General features: G+C 37.8%; 3 protein-coding genes across 3 annotated transcripts; 1 reads left to right on the top strand and 2 right to left on the bottom strand.

Annotated features, from left to right (window-relative positions):
* Positions 1 to 334: 334 nt before the first annotated feature.
* LOC130724965 (protein MAIN-LIKE 2-like) lies at positions 335 to 2,296 on the bottom strand. Its single transcript, XM_057576231.1, has 2 exons — positions 1,991 to 2,296; positions 335 to 634 (listed from the first exon to the last, which is right to left on the bottom strand). The coding sequence occupies exons 1-2, from the start codon at positions 2,294 to 2,296 to the stop codon at positions 335 to 337; spliced, it is 606 nt and encodes a 201-aa protein (XP_057432214.1).
* Positions 2,297 to 7,268: 4,972 nt separating this feature from the next.
* LOC130726927 (LOB domain-containing protein 21-like) lies at positions 7,269 to 8,184 on the bottom strand. The gene has a single exon (XM_057578248.1). It carries the CDS (start codon positions 8,140 to 8,142, stop codon positions 7,603 to 7,605), a length of 540 nt encoding a protein of 179 aa, XP_057434231.1. The 5' UTR covers positions 8,143 to 8,184; the 3' UTR covers positions 7,269 to 7,602.
* Positions 8,185 to 10,143: 1,959 nt separating this feature from the next.
* LOC130724964 (uncharacterized) lies at positions 10,144 to 12,666 on the top strand. Its single transcript, XM_057576230.1, has 2 exons — positions 10,144 to 10,215; positions 11,692 to 12,666. Exons 1-2 carry the CDS (start codon positions 10,144 to 10,146, stop codon positions 12,664 to 12,666), a joined length of 1,047 nt encoding a protein of 348 aa, XP_057432213.1.
* The last annotated feature ends 6,129 nt before the right edge of the window (positions 12,667 to 18,795 follow it).

The following is an 18,795-nucleotide window of genomic DNA, read 5'->3' as shown; positions in this document are numbered from 1 at the left end:
GACAAGGAGCAGCTCCTGGCAGGCTTCTAGGCGGAGGGGCACATGAATGAACCGATCTCACACCCGAACAAGAGGTATTCCGAGACTGTATAGGGATGGACTATACAGTTGAGAAGGACATAAAGGATTTGTTTGGTATTACTCATGACAACAAGTTGCAACTTCTTTTCGGGAGCCCAACTCATAAGAACTCCATGGTTAAGTGTGCTTGCCTTGGAGAAATATTATGATGGGTGACCTCCTGGGAAGTTTTCTTGGGAAGTGCGCAAGTGAGGACAAAGCGCGCTGAAAAGACTCGTGTTGTTACCGTGAGGCCAGTCGTCAGATTGAGATGTTACAGTAAGGACTTCCGGATCTCCGCTTCAGCCTCTGCTTGCGTAACACCAAGCTGCTTATGCAATACAATGACTGCTTCCTCACGAGTCAGGGTTGGGAGACTGGAGAATTTCCCCGCCACAGGGATGTGTAGCAAAGAGCTAACATCATCAAGTGTGATAGTCATCTCCCCAAATGGCATATGAAAAGATGAAGTCTCCGGCTGCCATCTCTCAACAAACGCCGACATCATGGTCTTGTCCACTGAGGGAAGGTTGTATGTCAGCAAAGGCAATAGATCAACGGCCTCAACCCTTCCCTTAACATATGTAGAAAAGCATTTTAACACCTCTTTATGTTTCTTTTTGTCATTTGATGACCGGGATTTAGTCTTGTTTTTATGGTCATTTCCTTGCTTCTTTTGAGTCTTTTTGTTGAGTCGCATGTAGTTTCATGCATTCTCATGCATTTTTACTTTTATTTGTGCATTTGGATTAGTTTTGTAGTTTTATGATTTTATAGGGACTTTAGTTGCATTTTAGTATAGTTTTGAGTCTTTTGTTAATTGTCATTAGTTTTGAGTCCCTTGTACAATTAAATGGTTGGTATTGTTGATATTTTTTCCTTGAGCTTTGATCAGGTGAAACTGAAGAAGAAGAAATGTCAAGAAGCTTGGTGAATTGAAGGGAGGCTTAAAGAGGCTTGAAGAGGAGTAAAGATGAAGTTAAAAAGGTTTTCCAGCGAGCTTGGAGCGCCTAGGCGCCAATTGCTATTTCCAGGATTTTGGAATTGGCGCCTAGGCATGCTTAATTGGCGCCTAGGCGCCAATTGCCTTCCAGAGGTTGTGTTTTTGGGTGGAATTGGCGCTCAGGCGTGCTTAATTGGCGCCTGAGCGCCCAGACTCGTATTTTTTGCCTATAAATAGGTTTTTAGTGGTTTTCTTTTGTAATCTTTGATATATATTCCATTTTTACATAAGTTTAGAAGGAGAGGAACATCTAGGAGAGTGAGAGAAGGCTTCCAAGCTTGTGATTCAGGTTCTTAGCCAAGCATGGCTCATGCTTGGCTAATCTATCTTCTTATGCTTTGGTTTCCATGTAAGACTTTTCATGTTTAAGTTATAATCTTAAGTTCTTTCCCACATGATCTTCTTCTTTCCTTGAATTCCATTTTCTGAATATCAATCTAAGCTTGTATGCATGCTTGCTTTATGCTTTTCTATAATCAGAACGGAAGTTTGTTATAGATTAGGGAACCGATTTGGGATTACCCCTTCTATGCTTGCTACTAGGAATAGAGGAAGGGTTGAGGTTTGTTGGCCTGAACTTTATAATCTTTATGCTTCATACAAATGTTTAAGTACACAAGGAATTGGGCTTATCTTTTGGTTTGAAAGAATTATCTATGCGAGGCATCAATAGGTAATTGCTAGGGCTATAGCATTAAGGAGAGATTCATGAGTTCATGTGCTTAGAATGATGTGCTTGAATTGACTAGTTGAACAAGAACCCAAAGCATGCTATTTTCTGAATTATCTTTTTATTTTCCTTTTTCCTTATTACTACTTCAGCATATCTCTTTTTCAATAAAATAAATCTTCATACTCAAGGCTTAAGCTGAATTTATTCACTCACAATCCCTGTGGTTCGATATTTAAAACCGGGTGGATTCGTACACTTGCGAATTTACGAACATCCTTCCCTAGCATAGCAGTCCCAAGGTGGTAGGTCTTCAACACACCCCGATCAAACACTGTAGCCGGTTTCTTGTAATGCTTCCACACCTGTAGCGCTACATGTCCCTTGAAGGTCTTCAAAAATTTATTGTCATAAGCCCCCCTAGAAAAGAATATTTCATCATCATCCTCTTCCTGGACATCCTTACCACCTTGTCCATCCTCTTCCTCCTCCTCTTTCTCACCAGAACCCTCCTCCTCCTCTTCTCCAGAACCATTCTCTTTATCAAGGCTACCATCAACCATATCATCATCATCATCTTCCTCAGGTTAATTAGCAACCACTGGTTCTTGTATTACACTCGCTCCACGCCTTTTACGTGCTGTCTCTTCACGCTTCTTAAGGTCATCTTCTTGCTTTTTGCGGGCCGCATCTTGACGCGCCCTATGTATCAATGCCGTGGGCTGGACTCTGCTTGTTGTGGCGGGGGGGGGGGGGAGGGCTCTGTTTCTCTTGTTAGGGGGTTTACTTGGGGGGGGGGGGGCTCTGCTGCTCTTGCTAGGGGCTTTACTTGGGGGGGGGGGACTTGGGGGAGCAGCCCAGATTTTTGTTCTTGCCATTTCTGAAACATAAGACACAAAACAGAAACTTTCAGATACTCATTAAATCGCACTTTCAGGGAGCATCTACATCGCACCTTCAGGGAGTGTCCAAAACGCTCCTTCAAGGAACGTCTGAGTCGCTGCTTTAAGGTACGTCTGTTATGCACACTGACTTTCAAGGTGCGTCTGACACACATTAAAGGAGCATCTTTGACGCACATACTAAGAGCGACTAAAAATAGAAACAAATGGGTCGGGTCGAAATCATACCGAAACGCGACGGAGTAAGATGGGGTGGTGTTTCGCCGGGGCGGCGGGTCTACTCGACTGCAGTGGCGCTGGAGGGGCCGGTGGCAGTGAGATGATGAAATGGGTTTGATGAGGAGCAGGAATGAGTGATGAAATGGGTTTCATGTGTTGGGGGGGGGGGGTTTGGGAAGTTTTGAATTAGTGAGAAGAAGTGAGGTAGTTAGTGGGGGTTGTGGGAAGTTTTTTTTTTTAAAGAGGGTAAATTGGACATTTCGCACATTTTTAAGGGTCTGAATAGATGTTGGGGTCTGAATAACAATTCCCAAATTTTAATCACCTTTACGTTTTGCTTGAAAACTATAGTGGCCAAGTTAGTGTCATGATATAGTTTGTTTTCGCTAGTTAAATATATGAGTAAAATACACTCACCCCCCTCAAGGTTTGCAAGAATGACACTCCACCCCATTCTTTTTTTAAATCTACACTCCACCCCATTTTTTATAAAGGCAAAATTTAGTGACGAAAACAAATTCGTCACTAATAAAAAATAATTACTAATTAGTTAAAATTTAAATAAGTTTAATGAATATACACTATCATACATTAATTTATGAAAATAATTTTACTGAATATACTCTGTCTGTTAAGTCCACGTCCTATCTGTCTCCAAATCATATTTCTCACCACAAACGGTCACCACCAAGCCTTTGCTCCCTTTAACACGACGGCCACTGTCCCAAAATGTGAAACCCCATGGCACCACCATGCATCAAAGTTTTGTTGCGACCTGAACCACAGAACGTGAATCGCACATTCCCAAAGCTACCTGTTCAACTACTTCTTGTGAACTTCACCCCCTTTAAGTTGCGAGCGAACGCTCAGTTGGTTTAAGATGTCGTTGGATTTTGTTAAAAACGGTGCTCCACCGCATCGTTGGGTTCTAATAACCTCTGATCCACTTCATATTTCTTAATTCTGTTTCTCTATTTTCTTCACCCATTTGTCTTGCTTTTTGGGTCTACAATCCAATTTTCAAAATTTGAGGTATAAAGAGATTATTTTGATTAAAATTGAATTATTACCAAATATGAAAACACAAGCATGTTTCCCTATGTTCGATATATGGTTTGTAAACCGGTCGGGTGTGCTATTGCAGAATTTGCATTGTGAATTTATGGAGGAAGACCGCGATTGAAAGAATGAGGAGGACTGTGATGTTTTCATTTTTAAATTTATTGGATTATATTGAAAATATTTTTTGAAATTATTAATTAACAATTTAAATAATAATTAATTATTAATGAAGAATAATTTTCGTCACTAAATTTGCATCTATATAAAATGGGGTGGGGTGTAGATTTTAAACAAAAATGGGGTGGAGTGTAATTTTAATAAACCTTGAGAGGGGTGAGTGTACTTTACTCTAAATATATTTATTTTTGTGCGGTATTTATCTATTTATAATATATAATTTCTTATAGCTTTTGACATGCGAGATATTTCATTTATATTTTACTATCTTATTTCTTTTATATTTTGATAATTTACATTGGGTGTGACCTGTATGTTTAATTTTAAATTATCATCTTATTCTTTTCTTTTGAATGTGTTTTGCATGATTTTCAACTCGCTACCATTTATTAACTTTTCACATTCTCACAATTAGAGACACTCTTTTCTTTATTTTCCAATAATCATTTTCCTTCTACAACTTGTAACAACTTTTAAACTTATTCCATCTCATACTATCAGTCAGATATGCTTTCTGAAGTTGTTAAACAAACCAAACCTTTAGCCTAAGGCCTTAGCTATTAATACCTATTATAAAGGCAGCACTGATTCGTGTACTACGAAATAGTAATTGACACCTGACACTTGTAATTTGTGGCTAACTCGTTCAAACTTTTGCTTTGCGGTGCATTTGTATAAGTATGTGATGAAACTTTCTGGCGCAAGATAATTGATGTAGTTTTTTTTTTCAACTAATTGATGTAGTTTGAATGGTTGAGATTTTGTTTTGGGTCATAAATCCCGCAAAGAAATATTGAGTCAATCCAGGGGAAACAAAAAATGAGGAAGCTAGGCTCTGCTAGGGCTTCATCTGCTCCAATTTCTAAAGCGACTTCCAATGCTTTCTCAGGGCGAGGTGGGGCTTCAGTTATTGGTGTCTGCGATGGTGATGAAGTGGAGCAAGACGGTGGCTCCGATGGGGAGCGCTTGGATGGCGGCGGTGGCTTTAAAAGTCCATGCTTCACTCTGTTTGTGGACGGTATTTCCGAATCTGTGGGTTACCATCACGTGCGGGATCTTTTCTCGAAGCATGGCAAGGTGACAAATGTTTTCATCCAGCGGCAGCGGAAGTCTGGGCGTAGATTCTGCTTCGGTTTTGTTCGTTATGTTCTGAAGGAGGATGCCTTTTCAGCGATGAAGCGTCTTGACGGTTTTAGGATTGGTGGCACCTTCTTGTCGGTTTCTCCGGCGAAGATCTCACGGTCGTGCTTTAAGGGTCTGGATCAGCGGGCTCGTGTTTCTCAGGTTCCAGCGAAGTCTTCTAGTTCTCAGTTTCGGCAGTCAAGGGTGTTGGGGTCGTCCATGCCGTCAAGGTCCTGGCGTGAAGTTGTTTTGGGGAAGCCAAAGGGGTGCAACTTGATTCCAGTCGGTGCTTTTGTGGATCCCTTGCTTGCGGTTAGGGAGTTGGATTGTGCTTTGGGGCCAAGAATCCCGGACGTTGTGTTATTCCTTGAATTGGCTGAGGAGGTGCGGTGTGCTCGAGAGGTAGCGGTTGGAAGCGGTGATGGTGATTCTGTCTCTCTAGCTTCTGTCTCTTTGTTGCGGCCTGAATTTGAAGAGACAATGGGGCATCATAGTGGGAGGAGAGAGACGGAAATCGCTACAGATGTGCAGCAAGGGATTGGTGGAGTTAATGTATTATCATTTAAAGTTGTGCCTTTTTTGGTGGGAGGTGTTAATGGTTTTGATTTTTTCAAGGAGCATAATTTTTATTTGGAAGGCTCTCTCCCCATTATGCAGTTGCGGCTTGGTCCCTTTGAGCTATTGTGGGTTTCTAATTGGTTTGTAAACACTGTCATGCATATTCTGTGTGCTGATGTTGGTTCACTATGTTCATCTGGCCCTGGCTCTTTCTTTTGCAATTATAGTCTGCCATCTTTGGAGGGTGATGTTTTATGTCCTCCTTCCTCACCGCCTCGAGTAGGTTGCTTGGTCTCTGCGAGCAGTGTCCCTCCGCTCTCTTCTTCTTTCTTATCGGGCTGTTCGTCAAGCTTTGAGGTTGGGTCTTGCTCAGCTCCGGAAGTTCATGAAAGTGTGGGTGTAGATGCTTTTTCGCAAGGTTCTTCTCTTTGGGAGGAAGAAGGTTTCAGTTCCGGAGACCCTATGTTTGAGCTTTCTCCGCCGAGGCCTCGCCCGCGTGGTCGGCCAAGAAAGAAGCGGGGGGCGAAGCCCGTCACCGGCGAGGCTTCTCGTAGGCCTAGGGGCCGTCCTAAGAAAGTTAGTTGTGAGGTTGCCGCGTGCGCTGTGCCGGTTGATCCTCCTTCCCCCTCTGGCCCATATTTCACGCGGGCTAGAAAGGCATATTTCTTAGGAAAAATGGCAGGTTTGGTTTTCCCTGGCAGCGAGGATGAGGCTATTCGGGGTCTGGCTGAATATCTTAGTGATAATGGGCCTGTGGGCGCGTAGCGTTCTTGTGTCTGCGAGCTTTCTTTTTGGGCTGCTAGTTCTTTGGTTGGTTTTTGGGTTTTCTTGGTGGGTGGTTTTTTTTTCGCTGGTTTCATTTTTGGTTGGTTTTCGGTGGGGTTTTGCGGGTTCCTTTGCTTTTGTCCCTCCTTGCAGGGTTGTATTTTGCTTTCATTATTCAATAAAATCTTTTGCTCTAAAAAAAAAAATAAATCCCGCAAAGAAACTATAAAAAAAATTGGTCTTGGCGTTACTCTTTGGATTCCCATTATGATGATAAAGCTCAAGGGCCATTTGGTGGGGTTGGTTTCCCCGGGAAAAATCATAATGGGTGCTCCATGTTGCATTGAACACAGTACAATTGGACCCACTGTAATGGGAAGCAATCGTTCAAAGATTATAAGCAAGAACCAACTAGTAGTGCTGCTTTCATTGTGCTGAATGGTGTCTCACACTTGTGTAGTGGCAATGAATGCTCTACCTTCACTCATCTCAATCACAAATCCGTAAAGACTGGAAGGTGATCTGAATTCACAAATCATGTTCTGAATCCAACACTTATTTTTTATTTGTGCTTCTCAAGAACTGCATATTCGTGTCTTTACTATAACCCACCAAACTAAAGCGGTCTCACAGAATCAGAATTTGTAGAAAATAGATTGATCAACTCAGAACATGTTTTGGAGCAGAGTTCCATGGTCGCCCAAAATGAAAATCATATCATATTGCTACTACAAAATTGAAACTGAAAAGGCCAAGAACAGTGAAATTTAACTTCCACAATATAATAATAATACATGTTCACTTCAAAAAATAAAAATTACATGTTTGATGAGATCAAGATTTTCAATTCAGACCATTTGATGATTCCTAGTGTTCTTCCTTATTAGAATATGCAAAGGGTAGCTGATAACCAAGACACATGACAATATCTCTAAATAGCCAAAAGCTGTCAAAGAAGCTTTTTCTCCAGAATTCATTTTGGCTGCCGAATCAATTGTAGAAAAAAATTCCAAACAAACACGTTAAATTAAATTTTAAAAGGGAGGCCAAAACATGCCTCAACATCAAAACATATATGGGATTTCACTAAAATCATCCACCATTTCATGCCGTCCGAATGATTGAGATGATGAAGAGCTTTGGCAGAACATATCATCATTGAAATCATTGCAAGTGGGAAAATCAGGAAATGGAGGCAAGCTAACATGAGCATGCAAGATGTCAGCAGAAGAAAGCATGGTACTAGTAGCAGCAGCAGCATGAACACGAGCAAGACGATCCTTAGCAATGGCGAGGTCATGTTGAAGCTCCACCATCTTCCTCTGCAACAAGGCAATTGAACCAATGCATCCATAAACAGGGTCTTTGAGCCTTTCCTCTGCCTCATACGCCAGTGAATTCACCGTGTCCTCCCTCTGCTCTTCCGGCACTTCAATGAGGATCTTGCTCACATTGCTCGCTCCAAATACCTTGTGGACTTTTGTGAATTTCTTGCGCTCATCGGAGCGAAAGTAAGGCGCAAAAATGCAATTGGGTGTGCATCTCCTTTTCAATAGCTTGCAAGCTGCACATGAAGAGCTTGAACGAGGCTCATAGCCCTTCATGGCTTTCACTTAAATTCAGTTTTCCTATGCGATTATGGTACCCCTATGGTCTATCCTCTATCCTTTGCCCCCTTAAATATATGGCCCTTTATGAGTTTATGTTGGTATTTTCCTCACTTAATTTGTGTTGTATATAAATAGTTTTTTTTTGAAAGTGTATATAAATAAATATTGGAAACATGTATAATTGAATTTTATATTAAAATATATTATTTGAGTTTGAGAATATACACTGTTTTATGTATATGTATATATAAACAATTAAATATGATATTATAATTCGACTTAGGTCTAACTCTACACAAAAATTAATTTAAGGGTGATGGTTGTTCTACACTATATAAAAACTAATTTGGTTATAAATCTAATAAATATGAGACATCTCAATTCACCTTTACGCTCAAGATGTGACTTCTTGAATGTGAATTTAACATGATTGGACATCTTTAATTAAACTATCTATAAATCGCGCCCAAATAACGAAACTATGGTAGATTTTGATGCCATCTAAGATTTTGGTTAATCTAACTCTACCGCAACTAACTTTTAAGGTAGAGTTAGGGCAAATTGAAATTCTAATATTGTTAAGGTTATGACCAAAATATCTACTAGAGATATATGTGACCAAAATATTTATTATTAGGGTCATTCGCTGAAGTTTAAAGTTCAATAATCAACCTGACTTTGTGATAGTGCCATGAAAATTAATGAAGACAATTCAACTCAGTTAATCTAGCGTTGTAGATATCTGATGAGGGATAGGGTTTTTTCAAGAACAAGAACTTTTTGGTCTCCATCCTCTAGATGTCTAGTCATGGGAATGAGAGATGTGTTAAGGTCCCACGTTGATTAGATATTTCGCTGACAAAGTACATATGAAGAGTTGAACAATTTTCACTTCTGTGCTAACTTTTTGGTAGATTGGGTTCTATCCCGAATCTATATACTTTAGAAAAGAGGAAGGCTGTGAGCCTCACCTCCATGACTTGGCACTTCAAGATTTACTCTCCAACACCCCCCTCTTTACATGACAAGTGTCACCTTCTGATTGTTTTGGACCAAATTAATAGAGGCTCAATTTAATTTCAGTTTTTAAATGGAGGTCCAATAATCAAATCTTAATGATTTTGTTTTTATGGTTTATGACTCACAATTTATTGCATTCACACGATAAACTTAACGAGGTGGGGTTTACATCATCAACAATTTATTATTTCCATTAATCAGCAAATAACTCCAGCTCTGTGTAAGCATGGAAAATTCGAATTATTTGACTTCTTTTGCAACCAATAAAAACTGAATAATTTTCCTAATATGTTTTAAATGAAATTGAATGCAAAATGTGTAAATACATTGACCAAATCATTATTACAATAAAATTAAGTAGTTTACGCATAACATTGAATTAAAAAATTGAAGGCATATTGTGTAAAGAGAATAATTTAATTGACCAAAACGCCGAGATGCTAATCATATTTAAATCATTCCTTATTTAAAATGGTGGAATTAATGATAATTACATGGTAAATTTGAATTCTGTCAAATATACACCACAATAAAATTAAGTGGTGTACGCATAATATTGAATAAAAAAATGAAGGCATATTGTGTAAAGACTTTAATTTCATTGACCAAAATGCCGAGATGCTATTCATATTTAAATCATTTCTTATTTAAAATGGTGGAATTAATGATAATTACATGGAAAATTTGAATTCTGTCAAATATACACCAAATGCTATGCGTTTAATCGTGACAAGCAAAAGTCAAGAATGAATATGAACCTTCAATTCCGCATATAATTATTTTTTCGTTACAAACTAATCTCTTCGTTACTTTTTTTTTCTCCCTTTTTTAAGATGATTATACCAGTAACCCTAATTCTCAAATTCCTATATAAATCACCTCATGGTATTCTTTAATTTCATAATTTTTTCCCACCAACTATTAGTTTTGAGATATACTTTGTTCGAATGGTAATCGACGATCTCGCCACCATCGATGTGGCTTAGTCTGAGCTTATATGGATCCAAGCTTCCATTTTCCATGGACATGATTCTTACGGATGACAAGGTAAATCACTTTTAACATAAACATCATGTTTTACGTCCTTTTTTTGCTTAATCTATAAATCTCTTATGTTCTCATTTTAATGAATTTCAGGGTTGTAAGATTTATGCGACCGTTAGGAAGACTCTAATATACCGATTCCAATCTTTGCTAAGAAATCTTCAATCTGGAAAGTCAACATGACAATTGAAAATAAAAAAGTTGGGTACCTGCAACTTAAAGATGAAATCATTGAGTGTTTATTCCTATGGTTTAAAAATTAATTTGAAGTAAATTTCCCATAAGTTATGGCCACAGATATGTAACAGAATTAGTTTATTGTGTAGAGATTTCAGATCCCTCACAATATATGGCCACAGTTATAGGTCAGAATTCACTCCATTTATTTAACGGTTTTTTACTTTTTAATTAGGGAATCAATTAGAAATTTGATATAAAAAAATGTATAAAATCCACGGTGGTAGGCAGCATTGTGCATTCACCTACACCATGGAACAAAACGTTCAGAAGGTAGGTTCTGTTGAGGCCAGGGCAAAGAGAAAAGAAATATTATCAAATAGAAGAGATTGTGGTACCTCATCAAGTTCATCCAACCCCAATTCTTCTACCTTAGATATCAATACTCAAGCTCTAGATACACCTCCTTCAATTTCAAGAAATTTTTTCTCAAGTACTGCAAAGATCTCTTCAAAACACCACTCCCAACAAGTCAATAGCAGTGCAAAAAAACCAAGGGCTAAAGCATGTCAACCCCTTTCAAAAGATGAAAATTCTAAATGGGGGTAAGAAAAATTTTGTTGAGGCAGTAAGATATTTAGTTGAGGAAGTTGGCATTAATGAAAAAAATTTGGGTAAAGTCATTCTACTGAATTCCCATATTCTGGTCCAGCGCATTGACATTTCATGGAATACTCGATATATGTTTCTTAGCAAAGAGTTGGGTGCACCCAGAGATAGTGTTGTGAAAATGGTCAAAAAAACACCCTCAGCTTCTACATTACAACATAGATGATGGATTACTCCCTAGAATAAATTTCCTAAGGAGCATAGGAATGAAAAATCCATATATCTTGAAAGTCTTGACTAGCCTTACACTGTATTATTCATGTAATTGGAGTCCTAACAAAAAAAAATCAATATTTCTCATTTAATTTTATTTTCTAATTTAATTTATTTGCCTTATTTCATTTAATTTCCTTCAGATCTTCGTATAGAGGATGAAGAATTATAGAACTTATGTCTGATTGAGATTTAAAAAATATTGCAAGGCAATGGAAGGTCACTCAAGGAATTTCCATGTTTACCATACCCTAAATTTTCAGAAATTCATAATTTTGAAAATAGATTCGTTGCAGATGAGTTGAATTATAATAGGGATGAAATGGTAAAGATTCATGATGAATTGGTCAGTTCTCTTACTTCAGAGCAAAAGATTGTTTATAAGAATGTTTTGGATGTTGTTTTGTCTGATAACGGCAGATTCTTTTTTTTCTATATGGTTTTGGAGGAACGGGAAAAACAATTGTTTGGAATACATTATCTGCTGCTTTGCGTTCAAGGGGCCTTATCGTCTTAAATGTCGCATCTAGCGGAATTGCATCGCTATTGTTACCTGGAGGTAGAACTGCTCATTCAAGGTTTTCTATTCTTATTTCAATAAATGATATATCAAGCTGTAATCTTCGTCACGATTCCCCAAAAGCTGAGTTATTGAAAAAAGCAAGCCTTATTATTTGGGATGAGGCACCTATGTTAAACAAACATTGCTTTGAAGCTTTAGACAGATCTCTTAATGACATTATGAAGACTCAGTTTACCCATGATTATGACATTCCATTCGGAGGTAAAGTTGTGGTACTAGAAGGCGACTTTAGACAAATACTTCCAGTTATTTCCAAAGGAAGTCGTTCAGAAATTGTCGGTTCAGCTATCAATTCTTCATATTTGTGGAAGCATTGCAAGGTAATGAAGCTGACTATTAATATGAGATTGCAAAATGCTACATCGACTTCTTCAGCTGCAGAAATAAAAGAGTTTGCAGATTGGTTGCTTCAAGTGGGAGATGGTACAGTTAAAACGATTGATGGGGAAGAAACACTTATTGAGATTCCTCCAGATCTTCTTATTGAACAGTGTAAGGAACTGTTGCTTGAATTAGTTAATTTTGCATATCCAAAACTTGCAAATAATTTGCAAAAAAAATCATTCTTTCAAGAAAGAGCGATCATTTCACCAACACTTGAATGTGTAGAGGAAATCAACAACTTTATGTTAGCAATGATTCCTGGTGATGAAACAGAATATTTGAGTTGTGATACTCCGTGCAAGTCAGACGAAGATTCGGGTGTCAATGCAGAATGGTTTACATCTGAATTGATAAATGATTTCAAATGCTCTGGAATTCCAAACCATGCAATTAAACTGAAAGCCGGTGTCCCTATCATGCTCATTTGAAACATAGACCAAGTTGCAGGGTTAAGTAATGACACTCGAATGATAGTCAATGCTTTGACTAAATATATAATTGTTGCTACTGTTTTGAATGGAAACAATATGGGTGAAACAACATTTATTCCAAGGATGAGCTTAACTCCATCTAATTCTGACATCCCATTCAAATTCCAGCGCAAACAATTCCCTGTTGCTCTATGTTTTGCAATGACTATAAATAAAAGTGAGGGGAAATCTTTATCTCATGTTGGACTGTATTTGCCAAGACCTGTCTTTACTCACGGGCAGTTATATGTTGCACTTTCTAGAGTTAAATCTAGAAAAGGGTTGAAGATGCTCATCATAGATGACGAAGGAGTTGTAACTAACACTACACGCAACGTAGTGTATCAAGAAGTCTTCGATAATATTTGACATGTAAGTGTTTATTTATCTTACATTTAATTTCAATTTCAATGGTAGAAATAGAAAAACTGATATGGTTAATCTCTTTATTGTTTTACAGCATAAAAAGATATCAAGCAAGTTATTGATCATCTAATTTGAAGGTGTATAGACGTTTCTATAAGGTTAGCTTAAACTTTCAAATTATACACAGTTTATATCTGTATTAGTTACTGATTATTACACTATTAATTTTCCCTTCCTTTCTAGGTTCTATAGCACAAATATGCTTGATTGACAACAAGCTCGGTTATGAAGTCTTTATCATTAACCATGGACTACAATTTCGAATAAGGGTTCATGTTGCTGTCATTGTTATTTTTATCTTATTTCAATTTCCATGTAATACATTACTTAAAAACGTGTTTTTTATTTCTATTCAAGTGTAGTCCATGTGAGGTATCTACAACCTCATTGAATAAATATATTTACAATGGCCAATTTTTCTACATGTTTGTAACATATGTTCTGTTTCATATCTTTTATATATACTTACTGAAAAGAGACTAAACTAAGTTAAAAACACATTACTACTGATTTATCTTTACAATAAAATTAATCGCCGTGCAACGCACGGGTAAAGAACACTAGTTATAATATGATATTAGAGTCTATCATCAATCCACTAATTGAACCACTAATAATCAATGGGTCAACGGCATATTTCCGTCAAATTTTATGTCATCCGCAAATGGCCAATCATACAAATTTGACCATCTGTATATTTAGCCATGAATGCGAGAAAAATGTGAGTTAGCTTGGAGGTAGAATTAAACCTACTCCAAAATCTATATTTCCAAACGAAATATGAGAAATGAGTTGAGGTTCATATTTTCTGTTCTCCTCACTTTCTTCCTTATACCTTTTTCTCTATACTAGACATAGCATAAATGTGTAGAAAAATCAGATACTATTTCCAATAGCTAGCATTAAAGTATCATTGCCATTGGTCTATTTTGTGATCAATTACGTGTCGTCGCCTACTTGCTAGATTGGTTTGATCATCGTGCTAGTAACCCGAATGTAGCAGCAGGTATGGGCCTGCATACCCTACTGTTTTCTTAGTGCATATTCTATCAACCTTTTACAAAAATTCACTTCTAATTTTTTTTTTCTGGGTATTGTTGAATCTGTTATATATGTAGCTTTCATTCAAACTGGAGTTGTGCAAAAGTAGGTCCAGAAAATTGATTCTTGTGGACAATGGGGGGGTCACGTTGGTAGTGTTCAATTCAGACATGATAGTTCATGAATAAAGATGGGGATTTTTTGATTGACTGAAGGAAATTAAGAAAGAAATATTCTCGAGAAGATAAAGATTATCCCTTGGCAGCCAAAGCGGGGGGATGAAATTAAATGAATGACATGATGTAGTGATGGGATCAAAATGAATGGTACTTGTAGATGCAGTTTGGCAGTGTAACATAAATGGAGCCAAAAATCAAGTTGTATGCCAATATTTGTTGTTGTTACGTGTTATTTCTTTTCCACTAGTTGATTGCTAAAAAATAATGAATCCCTATTTTAAGGGGAAGCGCATATGAAACAAAATCAGTGCTTGCCAAATTTAATTGCATCAAAACATGAGAAAATTTTCTTTTATCTTATTAAGGTATTTCCACACCCAGTAGTCGTGAGACTAATTCATCTTCCTACGGTCAGCGCACTAACCGGTATGTGACTGACTAATGAGTTTTTTTCATTCACAAGAGTTGAAAATTAACAAATAAGCACCATGAATCAGAAGAAGACAGTAAGGAGACTAAACCCATGTCATCAGCCAGCACATTGACAGCTCAGCAGCTTCCAGCTAAGCAAGGAGTTGAGGCGGTTATAACAGAATGAGGAGAAGGCTATAGTGTGTAGAGTAGTATGATTGTTATAGTGTACTAGCAGCTATGTAGTATAAATAGTTGATAGCTAAACCTTGTGTAACTAACTGGATCATTTTTCTTCAATCAGTTGAAATTTCTCTTTTCTTCTTCGTTTTTCATTCTCTGTTATGGTATCAGAGCTCACTTGTTGAGCTCTTCTGCGTTTACTCTGATCTATGGTTAAGAAGAACAACAATGGACAACCAGAAGCTTCTGGATCCAACCATGGAGTTCTCGATCCTTCTCTAGATCCCTTGAGTCCGTATTTCGTTCATCCTGGAGATGGTCCTTCAACAGTTTCAGTGTCGCCGAAGCTTACCAGTGCAAACTACCAAACGTGGACGCGATCGATGCGAAGAGCCTTCAGTGCGAAGAACAAGTTTCGGTTCGTTGACGGAAGCATTCCAGTTCCAGAAGCGGATCATCCACTATATTTCGCGTGGGAAAGGTGAAATAACCTAATTCATACCTGGATTATGAACTTTGTTTCTTCTTCAATTGCACAAAACCTGGTTTACATTGATGTTTGGAACGAGTTGAAAGAACGTTTTTTGCAAGTTGATTTGATTAGAATTTCTGAGTTGCAAAGTGAAATTTCGAATTTGAAACAAGGATCTTCATCTATTACTAATTTTTTCACTGAATTGAAAACCTTATGGGAAGAAATTGATGGATTTAGACCTTTGCCTACATGCATTTGCAATGCTAGATGTCCATGTCAGGGTAATGCTAATATTTACAAGGATCATGATTACATAATTCGGTTTATAACTGGTCTTAATGAATAATTTGCTACTATTAGATCTCAGATTCTCCTTATGAAACCTTTACCTACATTGAATGAAGTGTTTTCTATGGTGATAGAACAAGAGAGACAATCTGGTGCTAGTTTAGGAAATTCTGGTCAGAATGTAGGAGATTCAAGATCTATGCTGAATGCAGTTGATAATAGGCAAGGATATGGTAGAGGAAGAGGTTATCCTCAAGTAAATCAATATAGTGGAGGAAGAAATTTCTCATCTGCTGCTAATGCTAACAATAATAGGGGATATTATTCAAGATCTGGTAGAGGTACCAGAATTTGTTCACACTGTGGGAGGACAGACCACACAATTGATACCTGCTACAAGATTTATGGTCTTCCACCCTCTTTTAGGTCACAGAACAATGGATCTGTGAATAACTTTCAGACCGAGGAAGGTAACAATGGAGATCATTTGTATTGCAATGAAGATACTCAACATCCAGAAGTTCCTGTTTCTCAGTCTTCTCATGTCATGAATGGAAATAATTCGCATACAACATCTACAACATCGGTTTCAGCACCAACTTTTACAACATAACAGTATCAGAAACTTCTTAATTTGATTCAAGGAACTGCAGACACACAATCTATTAGTTCATCTCACATTAATCAACTGAGAATTCATGAAGGACCACATCAGATCAATAAGATTCATACACAGCATGGTACTACTTCCAAAGGGAAAGGTACATCAATTGTTTTAGGCTAAAAAGCATTTTTGGCCCCTGATGTTTCAAGTTTGTGCAAACTCTGCCCCTAATCCATTTTTGTCGACGTTTCTACCTCTTATGTTTTCCAACAGTGCACCTTCTACCCCTCCGTCAGTCAGGCTTTCTCAGGAGAGGTTCCTGAGTGGATTGGAGAGATGAAGATAAGTATATGAAGTTGACGATGATCAAGAAAATGATATAAATTAAATTTGCTTGATGTATATATCAATTCTGTATGTAACTGAACTGGTTAAATGCATGTTTTGCTACTTACAGGTCTTGAGTTTGAATCTTCCATGCCCCATTTTTCCAATTTCACTTGTAATTTCCACGTGGTAGGTCCAAAAAATATAAAAAGAATTAGCCAAATCAGCTCATTCCGTTAGTATTTTAACGTCTGACTGACGGAGGGGTAGACGGTGCACTGTTTGAAAACATGAGGGGTAGAAACATCGACAAAAATAGAGTAGGGGCAGAATTTGCACAAACTTGAAACATCAGGGGCCAAAAGTGTTTTTTAGCCATTGTTTTATCTTATTATCCACCTCCTCCACCAAAAGCTTGCAGTGAATGGATATTAGATTCAGGAGCCACAATACATGTGTGTTCCAGACTTGATCTTTTTCATACTTTCTTCAAAATAAATCCTATGAGTGTCCAACTTCCAAATGGTAACACAGTGAAGGCTCAATTGGCTGGAACTGTCATTTTTACACCCTTGCTATCTTTGATTAATGTCCTTTATGTTCCAGATTTTAGCTTCAATATCATTTTCACTTCCAAGCTATGTGAACATTTATCATGTGTTGTTCTATCTTATTCCACACATTCTTTGATACAGGATCTCAACTCCCAGAGGATGATTGGTCTGGTTAAACAAGAGGAAGGACTGTATTACATGGTGGTTGATGGTCTAGTGGAGCAGGCACAGAAACTGAAGGCAAAGGCAGAAGCAAGGATCAGCACAGTTGACACAGCTAGTCATGTAATACCTAGAACTCATCCTTATATTCATGTAAATAAGGCAGTAGCCAATGATTTAGTGTGTGATGTATGCCATATGACTTGCTTCATTTTGACATCTAGGGTCCTTTTTTCTACTGCAGCAGTGCATGGACACAAATATTTTCTAACTGTTGTATATGATAATACAAGATATCTGTGGATAATCATGTTAAAACACAAGTCATAAGTCCCTAGCAAGGTTCAGAATTTTGTGGCTTATGCCAAAACACAGTTTGGTGCAACAGTAAAGACTATTAGGCCTTATAATGGGTATGAATTCACCCTACAAAGTTTCTATGATTCTCATGGCATTGTGCATGAGACTTCTTATGTAGAATGTCCACAACAAAATGGCAGAGTAGAAAGAAATCATCAGGACATTTTGAATATAGGAAGAGCCCTGTTATTTCACTCAAAATTGTCAAAACAGTATTGGAATTATGCAGTGCAACATGCAGTTTATTTGATTAATAGGGTACCTATTGTGGTGTTACAGAACAAGTCACCTTATGAGCTTCTATATCATGCACCACCAGATTTGACAGAGCTTAAAGTGTTTGGTTCCCTATGTTATGTGTCTACACTGCAGAATAATAGGCACAAGTTAGACCCAAGAGCAAGGAAGTGTGTATTCATGGGTTTTAAGAGTGGAACTAAGGGTTATGTGGTGTTAGATATGTTGAGCAGATCTTTGAGTGTTACTAGGAATGTTGTGTTTTATGATCACATCTTACCCTATCAACACTCAAGAGCTCCATCTTGGGATATCCCTCTCACCAAGAATTCTGACTTGGACACTATCTCAGATGCATCTGACTCTTTCTCCCAAGATACCGTCATCTCAGATGCTGCTGATTTTGCTTCATCAGATATCACTCCAGTGACCTCAGAATCACTTCCTGCAGAAAAGATTGTTACAATGCCTGCAGCAACAAGAAGAAGCTCCACTAGAACCAAACATCAACCAACCCATCTCAAAGACTACATATGTCATTCTTTCTCTTTTGCAGCCATTCCAACATCTTCCAAGAGTAAGTATCCTATCTCTAGCTATATGTCTTTTTCTCATTTGTCATCTTCTCATCATCAATATTCCATGTCTTTGTCCCTTGAGTATGAACCAAAATCCTATGCTGAGGCTTCACATCATAAATGCTGGGTTGAGGCTATGAATCTAGAAATCTCAGCTTTAGAGGCAAATGAGACATGGAGTTTGGTTTTTTTACCTCCTAATGTGGTTCCTATTGGCAATAAGTGGGTATACAAGATAAAGAGGAAGGCAGATGGCTCAGTT

This window comes from Lotus japonicus, chromosome 6 (genome assembly GCF_012489685.1).
Source record: "Lotus japonicus ecotype B-129 chromosome 6, LjGifu_v1.2".
NCBI classification, from domain to species: Eukaryota; Viridiplantae; Streptophyta; class Magnoliopsida; order Fabales; family Fabaceae; genus Lotus; species Lotus japonicus.
Note: the sequence above shows the minus strand (reverse complement) of the source record. Positions and strands in the feature narration are given on the sequence as shown.

Bases quoted from the DNA above. Each gene is read 5' to 3' on its own strand.
- LOC130724964 (XM_057576230.1), top strand. From the start codon at position 10,144: ATGTGGCTTAGTCTGAGCTTATATGGATCCAAGCTTCCATTTTCCATG. The intron at 10,216-11,691 runs GTAAATCACTTT...TGATAACGGCAG, and splicing joins TGATTCTTACGGATGACAAG to ATTCTTTTTTTTCTATATGG.
- LOC130724965 (XM_057576231.1), bottom strand. From the start codon at position 2,296: ATGGTTGATGGTAGCCTTGATAAAGAGAATGGTTCTGGAGAAGAGGAG. The intron at 635-1,990 runs GTACGAATCCAC...ACATATGTTAAG, and splicing joins ATGTTCGTAAATTCGCAAGT to GGAAGGGTTGAGGCCGTTGA.
- LOC130726927 (XM_057578248.1), bottom strand. From the start codon at position 8,142: ATGAAGGGCTATGAGCCTCGTTCAAGCTCTTCATGTGCAGCTTGCAAG.